Raw genomic sequence first — 12181 nt, forward strand, 5'->3', positions numbered from 1 at the left:
TGCACACAGTTTTCTGTGCATAACATTCTGAAACACCCAGGTGGCCCATATTCTAAATAAAATGCTTTAGTTTATTTTTAAAAGATTTTGCTAGAAAAAAGGCCAAAGAAACAGAAATATGAACAGACAATGTTTTAATATCACATGAAAAGAAACCTGGTTTCTTTGTGTGTGTAGACTAAACAGAGCCCTTTAATTTAGGGTGAAGTAAACCCCCGTGTCGTGCACACACCCCGCGCTTACTTGCCTCTCCAGTGGCAGGGAGGGGAGGGTGAGCTGCCAGCAGGCTGAGCAGTCCCTGGGCTGCAGAGGGGGCTGGTGCTTCCCTCTGCAGCAGCTTCTGGAGAGCCACAGAGCTGCACAGAGCCTAGTGCTTCGCTCTGCGGCTGTAGGAGCAACAAACTAAAAGTCCTCAGAGGAGTTTTAGTTTGCTGCACCACAAGTCATTTAAGGTGCATTATATCGCCGAATTTCCTACAGCAGCTGGAATTAATGTGCAATATGCCACTGAGGCATGCAAACACCAACACCACTAAAGTGGTGCAAAAGCATTTAGCCTGCTTTAAAGTGTCGTCCATACACCCCCCTGGTTTTGTCTACATATGGCCTTAAGTACTGGAATTGAAATAAACCCCAGGCAGAGGACTAGCCAAGGTCCCCTTGACCCTACGAGCCCTTTAAGCCTAACATGGTTAAGGCATAACAGCTTCTGTAACCAACAACATTCAAGAGACTGATGCAGCTAATATCCTTCCGGCTGTCCTCAATTGCCCAGCCAAATGACTTGTTACCCACTTAGAGGTAGAGTGACTGGGACCAGCCTTTTGTATGAGTCTAAAGTAGGGCTTAACTTTACACCTCTGGAGCCACAGGGAGACATCTTAATCACTCTGTCACCATGCCACACAGAGGATTAATACAAGGCCTAAATGCCAAGGAAATCTCAGTGTAAGGATTTAAGGGGGACTAAAATGGCTTTGGGCTTCAGACTTTGAGCTGTGAATTTTATCACATAAATCATATTAAAAAAAGTTACTGCAATGAAGCTGCTTCTATCAGCCTCTCCATATTGTCTAAAGAATGATGAAATAATGTGAATTAGTTTGAGTAGGTTAATATCCAACATGAGTTTCAAATATGCAGTTACGCATGCACAACTCATACTCTCCCACTCTCCCCCGCAGTCAGCCTCCCCTCCTCCATTCCCCCGATCGCTCTTGCTGTTTGTTACCTGAGTTCCATCAGGACCAATCTTGTCCAAAGCTCCAACAGTGCTATACAGAAAGCTGATTATTTTGTTGAAATTGTCATCCCCAATGCTCCATGACCCATCCACCAAGAACACCAGGTCAGCTTTGGCAGCTTTACACACTGAGGAACAGCAAATATTTCATAATCAGAGTGATACCTCAGATCCTCTTGTCATCTTATAAAATGCTTAAGAAAACAGGCCTCTAATGAAAAAGTATCATGTTCAGTAATTCTAAATCAGGCCAGCAATCAACTCTGCTGGCATGAACCCCAGTGCAGATGCAAAATCAATGTGCTTGGCAAGGCATTGGGGGGGGGGGGGCAGGAGAGGTCTGCACTAGCAGAGCTATTTTTCAGACTGTGGCAAAAGCCTTTCAGGTTCTCAAATATCAGGACATTTAAAAAAATATTACTAAAATAGTGTTGTAAGTGCCTTTATACAGCTTGACACGCCAAGCAGATGTATAGGAAGCAGGAAAAGGAGTCCTCTGCTGCCAGGCTGCAATACTGTTCTGTAGAAACTCCATCAGGAGCAAGCAAGCTTCACAGCACCTCATGCTCTCCAGCTATGACAGCAGGGTTGATACAGTGGTGAGCATCCCATCCCACTCACCCTTACCCCACCTGTCATCATGCAGAAGGTCCCTGTGAAGCTGAGCCCAGTGTCACACAGGAGTTGCACACTCCTCACAAGGCTCCCAGGAATCTTTTCCCTCCTTCACAAAGAAAATTCAAATGAATTTCTTGGGGGAAAAATATAGTCATAAATTGAGCTCAACCTTTGAAAATGATATCACTTAGAAGAAACCTGCCTAAATGCACAGCATTGGGCAAAGGAGATGCAAAAACATGGCCGGTTTTGTAGCTTGCAGTGGAGGTTTATCCTTTTTGCCTGGACTTCTATGCAGTTCCATAAAGCACAATAAGTCTTCTCTTTCCTTCCCTGTGGATCAGATCCTCAGCTGGTGCAAACCACTGAAGCTCTACTTACTTCAACCTAAGGATCTGGTAAACTACATGTTAAATTTATCATGCTCAGTAGCGGTGCCACAAAGCACCATGATCTACTCGGGATACCTCCTAAGTGAGAGGCAGTGTAGCTGCACCTATGTGGCACTGCAGGTAGGTTAACTGGCATGCAAGCCAGCAAACTGCCCCTCTTACTCAACAGCACTAACTAGCTATCCCACTGCATTGTGCAGAAGTGGTTACACTGCTTCCAACTTAGGTGGCAGCCCACGCAGAGCAGCACAATGTGTTTAAGGACACAGTTGCCAGATTGGCATGGTCTGCAGACCTGACACAAACATCTATAAGAATCTATATGAGAGTCAGGACAGTTTACAAGAGACTGACAACTAAATGGAATGCCACATTTAAAGAGGAAAATCGTTAGTAGATTAAGTGAACATGGCCTATGCTTTCCCCATTACAAAAGGTGGATTATGTGGAAAAAAAAACCCTTCCACTGAACGTTCAATATCTTTTAGAATATCTGACATACAGCAGAATGTACCTGTTACAAAAATATTGTGCATATGATTTACATGATTTATGCTCTGCATAAACAAAACTCTTAAAAATATTAAAACCTTGAACAATAAAACACAATTAATTATGGCAAGGCAGGTGCTCAGCTCATGTGGACCAGCCCAGCTCCAATAAACTTCAATGGGATTACATTAATTTCTGCCAAATGAGATCAGGCAGGTGAAGTCCATAAGAACAGCTAAAAAGCAGAACACGATAATTCCTTGTCAACTTTCCAAATCCAGAAATTGCTTACCTTCTTTTGCAGGAGGAATTGTAGGTGGGGGAGGTGTTGTTGAAGGAGAAGTTGGTGGTTGAGTTGGCAATGGCACTAAAGAGGAAGAAAAAAGAAATGCAAAAAGAAGGATCATCTGAAGGCTTGATCTATTTTAGCCACTTGAGATTTTTAGTCATTTGAGATATTCCCTTACTTTATTTGTTCACAGGTATATTTCCAGCTAGGTAGTTTAGTTACGTGTGTGTGTGCATGCGTGTGTGTGTGTGTGTGTGAGAGAGAGATGGGTACTTCTCCTAGTTGGCAAAATAAGGGCAAGGACCTACTACTGTTATTAGCAACTCAAAGCTAAATTGTGGCTTTGCTACAACTCTGTGCATGGCACAGCTATAACAGGAAGCAGTCTCTGGCCTGATGAGGTGCAAATACCTCCTAGCAAATACCACCTGCTTTGAGGAGGGCATACCCTGAGCCAATTCCCACAGAACAAACACACTGCCAGTGTCCCAAATACAGCTCCCCTTTCCCATCCTGACACTTCCCATTCACTCACCCAGGAGAGGAAGCAGGTGCTCTTCACCCACCCTACAAAGAGAAAGGGCCCAGTGCTGCTGTTCACAATACTGATAACCAGAGCAAGAGATGCCTGGTATTGCCTCACAGCTGTATGTGGGCATACAGAAAAGACATCCATCTGGCTCTAAGGGAAATCTTCACTAGCTGAATGGTAGGGACTCAAGTTTGTTTCTAGCAGGAGACCAAGTTTCTTGCCCCACTTCCAAAGGGAAGTGCGGGATCCAGAAATTGTCTCTGCTGCTTCCAGATTTTTTGCACAATTTGCTTCTCTGTTCTTATCTCACAAACAGATGAGCCTCTGAATGGCAGCCTCCCAGAAATGTAACTGAATAAATGATCAGCTCCTGACAGCTTTGCTGTGGTTGTGACATTGATTGAGCATAGGAGGAGCTTTATTTAGTGAGTTCAATATAGTTTTAGGCTGAGTTCACAATGGGGAACATGCACATGCTTGACTTCTACATTTATAAGTGAAGAAAAGTCCCCACCCTTGCCCAACAACATTCTTTCCAGTATCCTCACTATAATCATCATAGAGAACCACAGGTGATGTAGCTACATTTTATTCCTGGAGGGAAAACTGAAAAAACCGTATTCAATATTCACTATAATATATACAGTGTGTTTATGGTTACAGGTGGTGATGACAGTTAGACATAACCATCCTTCAAAAAAAAAGATGCCATTGCAAGATGGGCACGTAACAGGATTTGTATCCTCCTGGCTACATCTGTCAGCTCCAGTCTCATTCCAGCTCAGATTGACTAGCATTTTCCCCACTGACCTCAAAATAAGGTCTATGAATCACCTAAGTGTAACTTTTGAGTTTTGTATTGGTGCAGGGTAGGTTCAAGGGCCTTCTAGCTATAAAAAAAAGGCCAGGCAGAGATGCAGTTTGTGTACTAAGAAGAATGCAAGCGCTGCACGAGGCACCAAATCCATCCGATGGTACCCCGGACAGCTCAGTTCTTCATTTTGCTTAACAAGAACACCGTTGTGGAACTGGCCTTTTGAGCCATTAAGTCCAGACCCCTGCATTCACAGGCAAATGTTAACTGAAGGAACCACCAAAAATCATGGCTGCAGATCCTCACACACAACTACAAGGCACAGTACCTAAAACACCAAGCACGCCCTACTGGTAAAAGCAGGGGAGATGAGGGCATGGCTAATTCCCTGCCACTCCAGTGACGTGGAAGTCACTGGTTACCAGATGCTCAGAAGATTCTAGGAAAAGGACCACATCTCATGCTAAATAAAAGTAAAACCCCCATAGTCCATGCCAATCTAAGCTAAGAGAAAAACTTCCTGACTCCACATTTGGCAATCACTATGACCCCAGGTAGAAAAACCCAGAAGCCAGTACCATTCATAAGCCTTCTGTGCGTAACTTGGCTTTAAGGGGAGAAGCTAATGCTTCATGCTTTCTGAACAGTCTAACTCGATTAACACGGGAGCATGCAGGCCACCTGGGGCCCCCAATTTATTCTGGGAAAACAGTCCAAACTCCTATGTCTTGTTGTTAATTCTAGAAACAATACATAACTATTGTCTTGCAACCCTCAGGAGATAACAACCCACTGTGTCCCATTAAGAGGGAGCCACAGTGCAGAACAAGAGTCAAAAACTCAAAAGAAAGAAAAAGAACACACACCTTTTATGTACCAGCATTATACTTTGTTTCTAGCCTGTTATCCCTATAGAGGGCATCCCAAAGTTATCCAGAGGTAGCTGAATATTAATAGACTCCACTTACATGTTGTTTCCATTATGCTTATGCCAGGCCCCTCTAGCTCGTGAAGCTGTGTATAGATGCTGATTTTATACTCTGTGTCAGGTGTGAGCTCAAAGAAGCAGTGTCGAGGGGTCCCTCCACCAAGGGTTACTTCTCTCTTTTTCCCATCTGGAATTGTAGAAGGTACTGTTAAGCCAGAATTGGATGTGTTGCTTTATTGAATAAATGCTGTATTGTATTAAATAAATGATCTGAAAACTGAAAGGCAATGTGACAGTAATAAAGGGCAATTGGTCATCAGAGGACTCTATACTGAGCCACCTTCTGCTTTCCACCTGAAGGAAAGTCAGCCATGCATAGAAGCCCAGCACAAGACTGAACAGTAGGTAAGCTCTCACAGAATTGCATAAGTAAGCAGGGTTCAAGTGGTGCCTATGCCTTTTGCTTCAGAGGAGATCGATTTCCCTTCTCTGCATGCAGGTCTCGCTCCTGGACACACTGCAAACACTCCTATTGACTTCAGTGAACTTTGGCCTAAATTACCAGAAATGCCATTTTGGCAGGGCTGTGGAATCAAGTTTCTTTTCAGGCTTTTTGTTCTCCAGGCCCACAACGTGTTCGGTAAGTGCAAGACGGAACCAACTCGGAACCATTTTAGCTGAAGAGGAATTATCGTTTATTGGGATATCAAGGGAATAGTTTTAATTCTCAACTAGAAAAATGGATGGACAATGAAGTGCAGGAAATAGATATTTTAATACCAAATCTACTTACATACCATATTCACTTTTTCACCCCAAAATTAGTTTTGGGCAGTGGATTTTCTGCCAATAATAGAAGCATGGAGATTATGTCAGTTGGATACTGCTTCTTTTCTTTCTCTTCCCTCCACCAGCTGCATGGAGGGAAGGACAGAGCTGATGGCTCTTCTAGGCTCATTATAATTTATGTATTTCTTGCTAATTGCTCTCTATTCCACAGGTGTTAATGACGCTTGCTCCTTTTTAATGGTCTTGATTTTCTGCTAATCAAGCTATCCTTTCTTCAGCAATGTTGCTGTCTGTTAGCTACTCCTGGTCTTTCTCCTCCTATTTCAAAGCCCTGCAGATTACTTTTAGCTCTTTTCAAAATCTAGATCTGTCCACAGAGTCCAGTCTTCATTAGCAGAAACTGGTGGTTGCTCAGCCAAAAGCTAAAGAAGCTGCTAACAATTCAGCTGTTAAACGGTTAAAATTGTACCTTTTCCCTGAGCACGAGAGGGAGGGTGAAGATAAGGCTGAAGATAAGGCTCTGTCTCTGCTTTATGTGCCCATAACTCTGAAAAAATCTATTTTCTTTCTTCATTCTGCTTTCCCCAAACAAGCTGTTTTATTTTATTTTTTTTGGGGGGGGGGGGGACAAGGGGACAGGGGGGTGTAGTATGTGAGAAAAAGCAGGTAATTAAAACAAATCCCTCAACAAAAATCAGCATCCATAAGAGGAAGGAGTATTACAAGGAAAGAGACTACTTCACCTTCTATACAGCAATACTAAAATTGCCAGCTGGTCTGGCTTGCTGCCAAGTAAAATCCATTTGATTGCTATCAGGATGAGTTGCATTAGTACGAAGATAATTGATCATTGGTTGAATGAGATGCAGACAACTGGACAATGAAAGCTCTTCATGATTGATGCTAATAAGGAGCAATCTGAATAACTCTTTTCTTTATTCTCTTTAAATGAAGACTCTCCTGGCTAGGTTAGATACATTTCTGGCCGTCCTGATTGATAATGAATAGGGCAGTGAGGAAGCAGGACTTTGGCTAGCTCCCACATAGGAAGAAATCTGCATGCTCGATGCCAACAAAGATCTTTGCTTTCTGAACAGCTTATCTGTATTCTAGGCCTTTAGATAAACTTTATGCGAGTTCATCAATTGTAAAATAATGATCCTTCAATTATACAATCAAATTACATTTCATGGTATCTTTAGTTCATTTGATTAGGTCTTAATAATTGCACTTAAAGTTATTCAAGTTTTTCAAAGGTGCCATTCGATGCAAAATACTAATTTTTCTATATAACAAGATAGCAAGCGTGTACCAAGAAAAAGTAAAATAGCTTGCATACAAGTAAAGCCTCCTCCAAATGGATAAAGCCAGAGTCTGACTTCCCCGGTTTAACCCTGGATACATTTAAAGCGCTACATTTAAAGAAAATATGAGAGAGAGATTTTTCTTCATATTCCCTACAGAAAATACTAAAAATGTCAATTTGCTTGTTGCTATTTGTTGCCAAGTGAAATCATTTGACGATGCCCATCAGGATGACGCTGGGTTTCTCAGAACAGCACAGACTCCCCATACCTGAAGAAGGGTGACTGTGCCTGAAAGCTTGACAAGAACTTTTTTCCAACTACTCAGTTGGCCTAATACAAGATATCACATCTACTCAAAGAACCTGGCCTGCCATCAGGATGAAGAGCATTCATATAAAGCTAACTAATCACTGGTTGAAAGAGAGGTAGACTATAATTCAATAATCCCACTTAATCACAAGGAGATCCCACTGCAACACTGGTCTATGTTTCCTACTGATCCTTAGTTTAAATGAATTTACCAAGCTCCCTCTTCCCTTCCCTATATCTCAGCTATTCTTTTAACACCTACAAACACACAGAGACTACCTACACAGCTCCCTTCTCTCAGGGAGACTAGACTTCCCTGTTAATTTGCACATGAATTGACACAAGGTTCACACATCCTCTCCTGCTTTTGGGGGAGCAGTCATCTACCCTGCTCCTCCATCACTCTACTCTTTTGGAAGCCAGCATGTAGACTCATTCCCATACAGATCAACAGACTGAAGTAGCAGAGAACCAGAGGACCCCAGAGGACAGTTTCTTGTCCTTATTGCTAGAGAATGAGAGACTGACCAAGCCTGAGCAGGTAATTCAGCTGGGAGCTGGAAAAGAGTGGGCTTGAAGTGCTGAGGTACAAAAAGGTAGGCAGCATCCAAAGACAACAGAAATGAGAAGGTGCTGAAGGCTCCTGGATCTCCTACTAGATAAAAGGCAATATTAAGAAAGCTGGCCAAAGAGCATGTATGGACAGAGGGGGAAAAATCAGGGCAGTGAGGGCTGGCAGCTTAGAGATGGCAGCACTTTAAGGGCTCCAACGATGTGGATAGCCATCCAAGCTTTTACTTTCAAAGGACTTTAACGTAGAATCTGTTGTGGTTTGTTCATCTTCGGTTTTGCCTATTTCTATTTTCTTCCAATTATTGTAAATGCTGATGTTCATATTTTGTTACAATGTAATTACTTGTATGAGCAAAGATTGGGATGGTAAACCCCATTTACAGCCAGTCTAGTGCTCGTTGTACAAACAGAATTCCTGCCAACAATAAAGTAAAGTGATTACAGAGAGCTGTGCTAACTTACCCACAAGAGACTCTATAATGATCCTGTATGCCGTGGCATGTCTGTGAAGCTGCCACTGGGCACAAAGACTAGTCATGCGGACCTGATAAGCATCCAGATTGGTCACACTCAAGGGCACTGCAATTGATGAGAAAATAAAAAAATTCACATCTTTATTCAATGACATTAACACAAAAAAATTATACAAGATATTTTTTTAAAAGCACATGAACAAGTAAGCAACTGTTTTTGTATTTAATTTTAATTTATAATTCAACTAAGAATAATCTCAAGCAAATCTAATACAAGAAAGGAAAGAGAAAAATACACCCTTAGTCCAAGGATCTGGAATTTAAGAACAGCCAATAAGTAATATTAGAAATGTTCAGAATAGCAAGGTTGTCACTGAAATATCAATTCCATTGTCAAAGTTGAATTCTATGGTGTGAAATTTAATTCAGATCATACAGAAGGATTGCCTTACCTAGAAAAAGAAACATACTTTTCATTATGGAAATTTATATCTCATATTAGATAATACTATTTGAACAATAAATAATATTACATGCTTCATGACCTGTCTCTCATTAACATCAGCATGGTATTTTAAAGCTCTGTGCTTTCTCATGGTAAAAAAGGACTACCTTTCAATAATTTCCACAAAATACATAGAAAAGGAAAAGAACTCCACAGGAGACTTTATTCAGGGAGCTGTGCCGAGCTAAAGTTATACTGAAAAATGGGCCATGGAGATCTGAACAGCATGAAATAATTCTTACAGGTTTTGGCTATGCCTGACAGGGCATCACTGAAGCCTGTTGAATATGAAGCAAATACTTTAACACTGTACTCTGTTCCACTGAATAGATTTAAAATCAGAATGGTGTTGATATCATCTCCTACAAAGGTCTCCAATGCTGGTCCAGGGACTGTGAAAAAGAAAAGAAAAGAAAACAAAACAAAAGAATATTTTTCAAATTATCGGGACTGGAAGGCATTAAAAAACCCTCATAATCTTCAGTTAGATTTCTAATTCTTAACTCATCATTCTATTAGTTGTGGAACAGAAATGTAAAGATTCTGTCTACCCAAAACATCTTATAATCCAAGACTGACGCACAGAAGCCAGGGCAGAAGAGAGAATCTAGCAGTGGGATTCATTTAGAACTAGACACTGGTACCCAGGAAATCCCTTCTTTGCTTCTCCAGGGATTTAACATCACTCTGAAAAGTCAGCTGAGATTCCTTTATGGTGGGTATGTCTCAGGACCAGTAGGAGGTCTAAACAATCTCTGCCAGCATAGTTATCCTTAAGAAATGACTGCAAGCCAACATAGCACAAAGGTGGCCTGAAGGTGATCCAAGCAATGTCGGAAACAAACATGGTGTAGAACTGACCCGAGGCAGGGAGATACAACCAGTTCTTTTGCTACTTCCCTCTTAGCTGAATTCAATCTTTAGCAGGTGCACCAAAGAACTCAGATATTGGAGGTTTTTCCTTTTCCACCCCCCTTCCTCCCTCTCCGTAATGTAACAAACTCACTTCTAATGGTCATCATGGAAGAAATATATTCTAGAGGGAACAGGAAGAGGAAGGTGGCTCCTTAGTATTTAAAAAAAATGTGACCTTGTTCATAGTTTGCTGTACCAGGCACAGGGGACAGCACACAAAATTTCGTGGAGTATGGGCTGAGAGCAAGCCACAAATGACATACTGGGGAGGAGAGGGGAGTGTTTAAATAGAAGTTTAGAGTGGACCTTTGCATTACTAAGAGGAACCTGCTTTTAAAAGTTGATTCAGGTTTCCATTAGCAATTTTTTAGTTTAAGCATGATTTCACATAGATACTGAAGATACTGGAAAAGCAAAAGTAGAAGACCAAAAACAGTTCATTTTGAAAACTCACTGTTGATAGGTTTGTAGACAATCCTGTAACCCATTGTTGGGGAGGGAGGGGCATCCCAGCTAATGCGTAATCGGTTGTACCATTCATCTGAGACTCTTAAATTTCTGGGGGCAGAGAGAGGCACTAAAAGGAAAATAAATCATGAGTTTTCACAACTGTATCTCTTGCAAACACGTGTACACACCATGGACACACTCGTAAATAATAACCAACATCATATGTAACTCAAGAATGGGTTTGGAGTTCTTTTAAATGCTGACGAACAGCTCCCAAAAGCTCACAGGAATTGTCTGAACAAGGAACTAGGTCTACTGGTGTCAAATTCATCCATGGCATTATGCCAGTGGATTAAAACTGGAATTTTTAAAGGTTTTATACTGATAATTAATTTAGACTGTTTTTTCTATCTCATAATCAAGCAATACCCTGCCCTATTATTACTAAAAAGAGGACCAGATAAAGTAGTAAAACAGAATCCAGAGATAATCATCTTACACTTATATATTTCCTTTCTAGGCAAACTATCTCTAGGTGATCTAAAAATATAGGTCCTGCTCCTGTGAAAAACAAAAAGCTTGCTTAATAGAGCATTGCAACTCTTCACATACTTAAGATTCATGATGTCCCTATGTCTTTGCAGGACTTTGGATGATGTACAAATCAGAGATCCCCATTCTATGCACCACTGAAAACCAGCCATTTATGAAGTAGGACATGGGAGCTGCTTAGCAGCACGGGGGGGCATTTATACACATACCTTTTCGTCCCGTGATGCACCAGAGACCTAGCGGGTTGGGGCAGACTCAATTAATTGAGTCTGCTCTGCATGCAAGCTGACACACACTGTGCTGTGGTGTGTGTGGTTGTATAAGTAATGAAATACATGTCAGCATGCAGAAAATGGCAGTGGTGCGCTTCTGAACTAAAACACCTCTGATATGTTTTACTTCAAAAGCACACCACCATCATTTTCTCAGTGCTGATGCACATTTCACCACTTATAAAACTGCACGTGCCACAGCGCTGGCCACTTCTAAAAGTGCCCAGCACTGCAGCGCAAGCATATGTACAAATGCCCATAGTGACTAATATTAAAGTACAGGGGCAACTTAGAAAGAGTGACCTTTACTGGCACTTAGACAGGATTATAAAACTAATGTAACAACTGAAAATAGCTTGACAGTTTTTTTTAACGATGTCAAATGGTCATGGATTTGCTTCTTAAACATATAATCCAAAATAAAATACAGCACAATAGCTGAGGCATTGGTATATTGCTAACTCAGAAGGCTTGAATGTTACCTGCTGCACCACCAGTATCACCTTCTACGGTACTGGAGTCTGCTTGGTGGACTCTCTAGGCAGTCTTACTCTTATAGGCTAGGGACAGACATTACACATAAACTAGTTAAAGTGATTAGAAACTGGTTTAAACTTGTAACAGAACAGACATTCAGTGCACATAAACCAGTTTCAAAATGTCTGAAACAGGTTTGAGATAAACTGGTTGAATGTAGCATCAGACTTAACTGATTTGGGTCAAACTGG

General features: G+C 41.4%; 1 protein-coding gene across 3 annotated transcripts in view; it reads right to left on the reverse strand.

The window, feature by feature from the left end:
* The window catches only part of COL14A1 (collagen type XIV alpha 1 chain), a 178614-nt gene that overhangs the window by 78858 nt on the left and 87575 nt on the right, over window positions 1-12181 (reverse strand). For all 3 annotated transcript variants that reach the window (XM_019495707.2, XM_019495705.2, XM_019495706.2), the window contains 6 exons: window positions 10634-10756; window positions 9507-9656; window positions 8749-8865; window positions 5349-5495; window positions 3038-3112; window positions 1232-1371 (listed from right to left, as the gene is read on the reverse strand). In XM_019495707.2, coding sequence (XP_019351252.1) covers window positions 1232-1371; window positions 3038-3112; window positions 5349-5495; window positions 8749-8865; window positions 9507-9656; window positions 10634-10756 — 752 coding nt within the window. The remainder of the gene's footprint in view (window positions 1-1231; window positions 1372-3037; window positions 3113-5348; window positions 5496-8748; window positions 8866-9506; window positions 9657-10633; window positions 10757-12181) is intronic.

Source organism: Alligator mississippiensis, chromosome 3 (genome assembly GCF_030867095.1).
Source record: "Alligator mississippiensis isolate rAllMis1 chromosome 3, rAllMis1, whole genome shotgun sequence".
NCBI lineage: Eukaryota > Metazoa > Chordata > Crocodylia > Alligatoridae > Alligator > Alligator mississippiensis.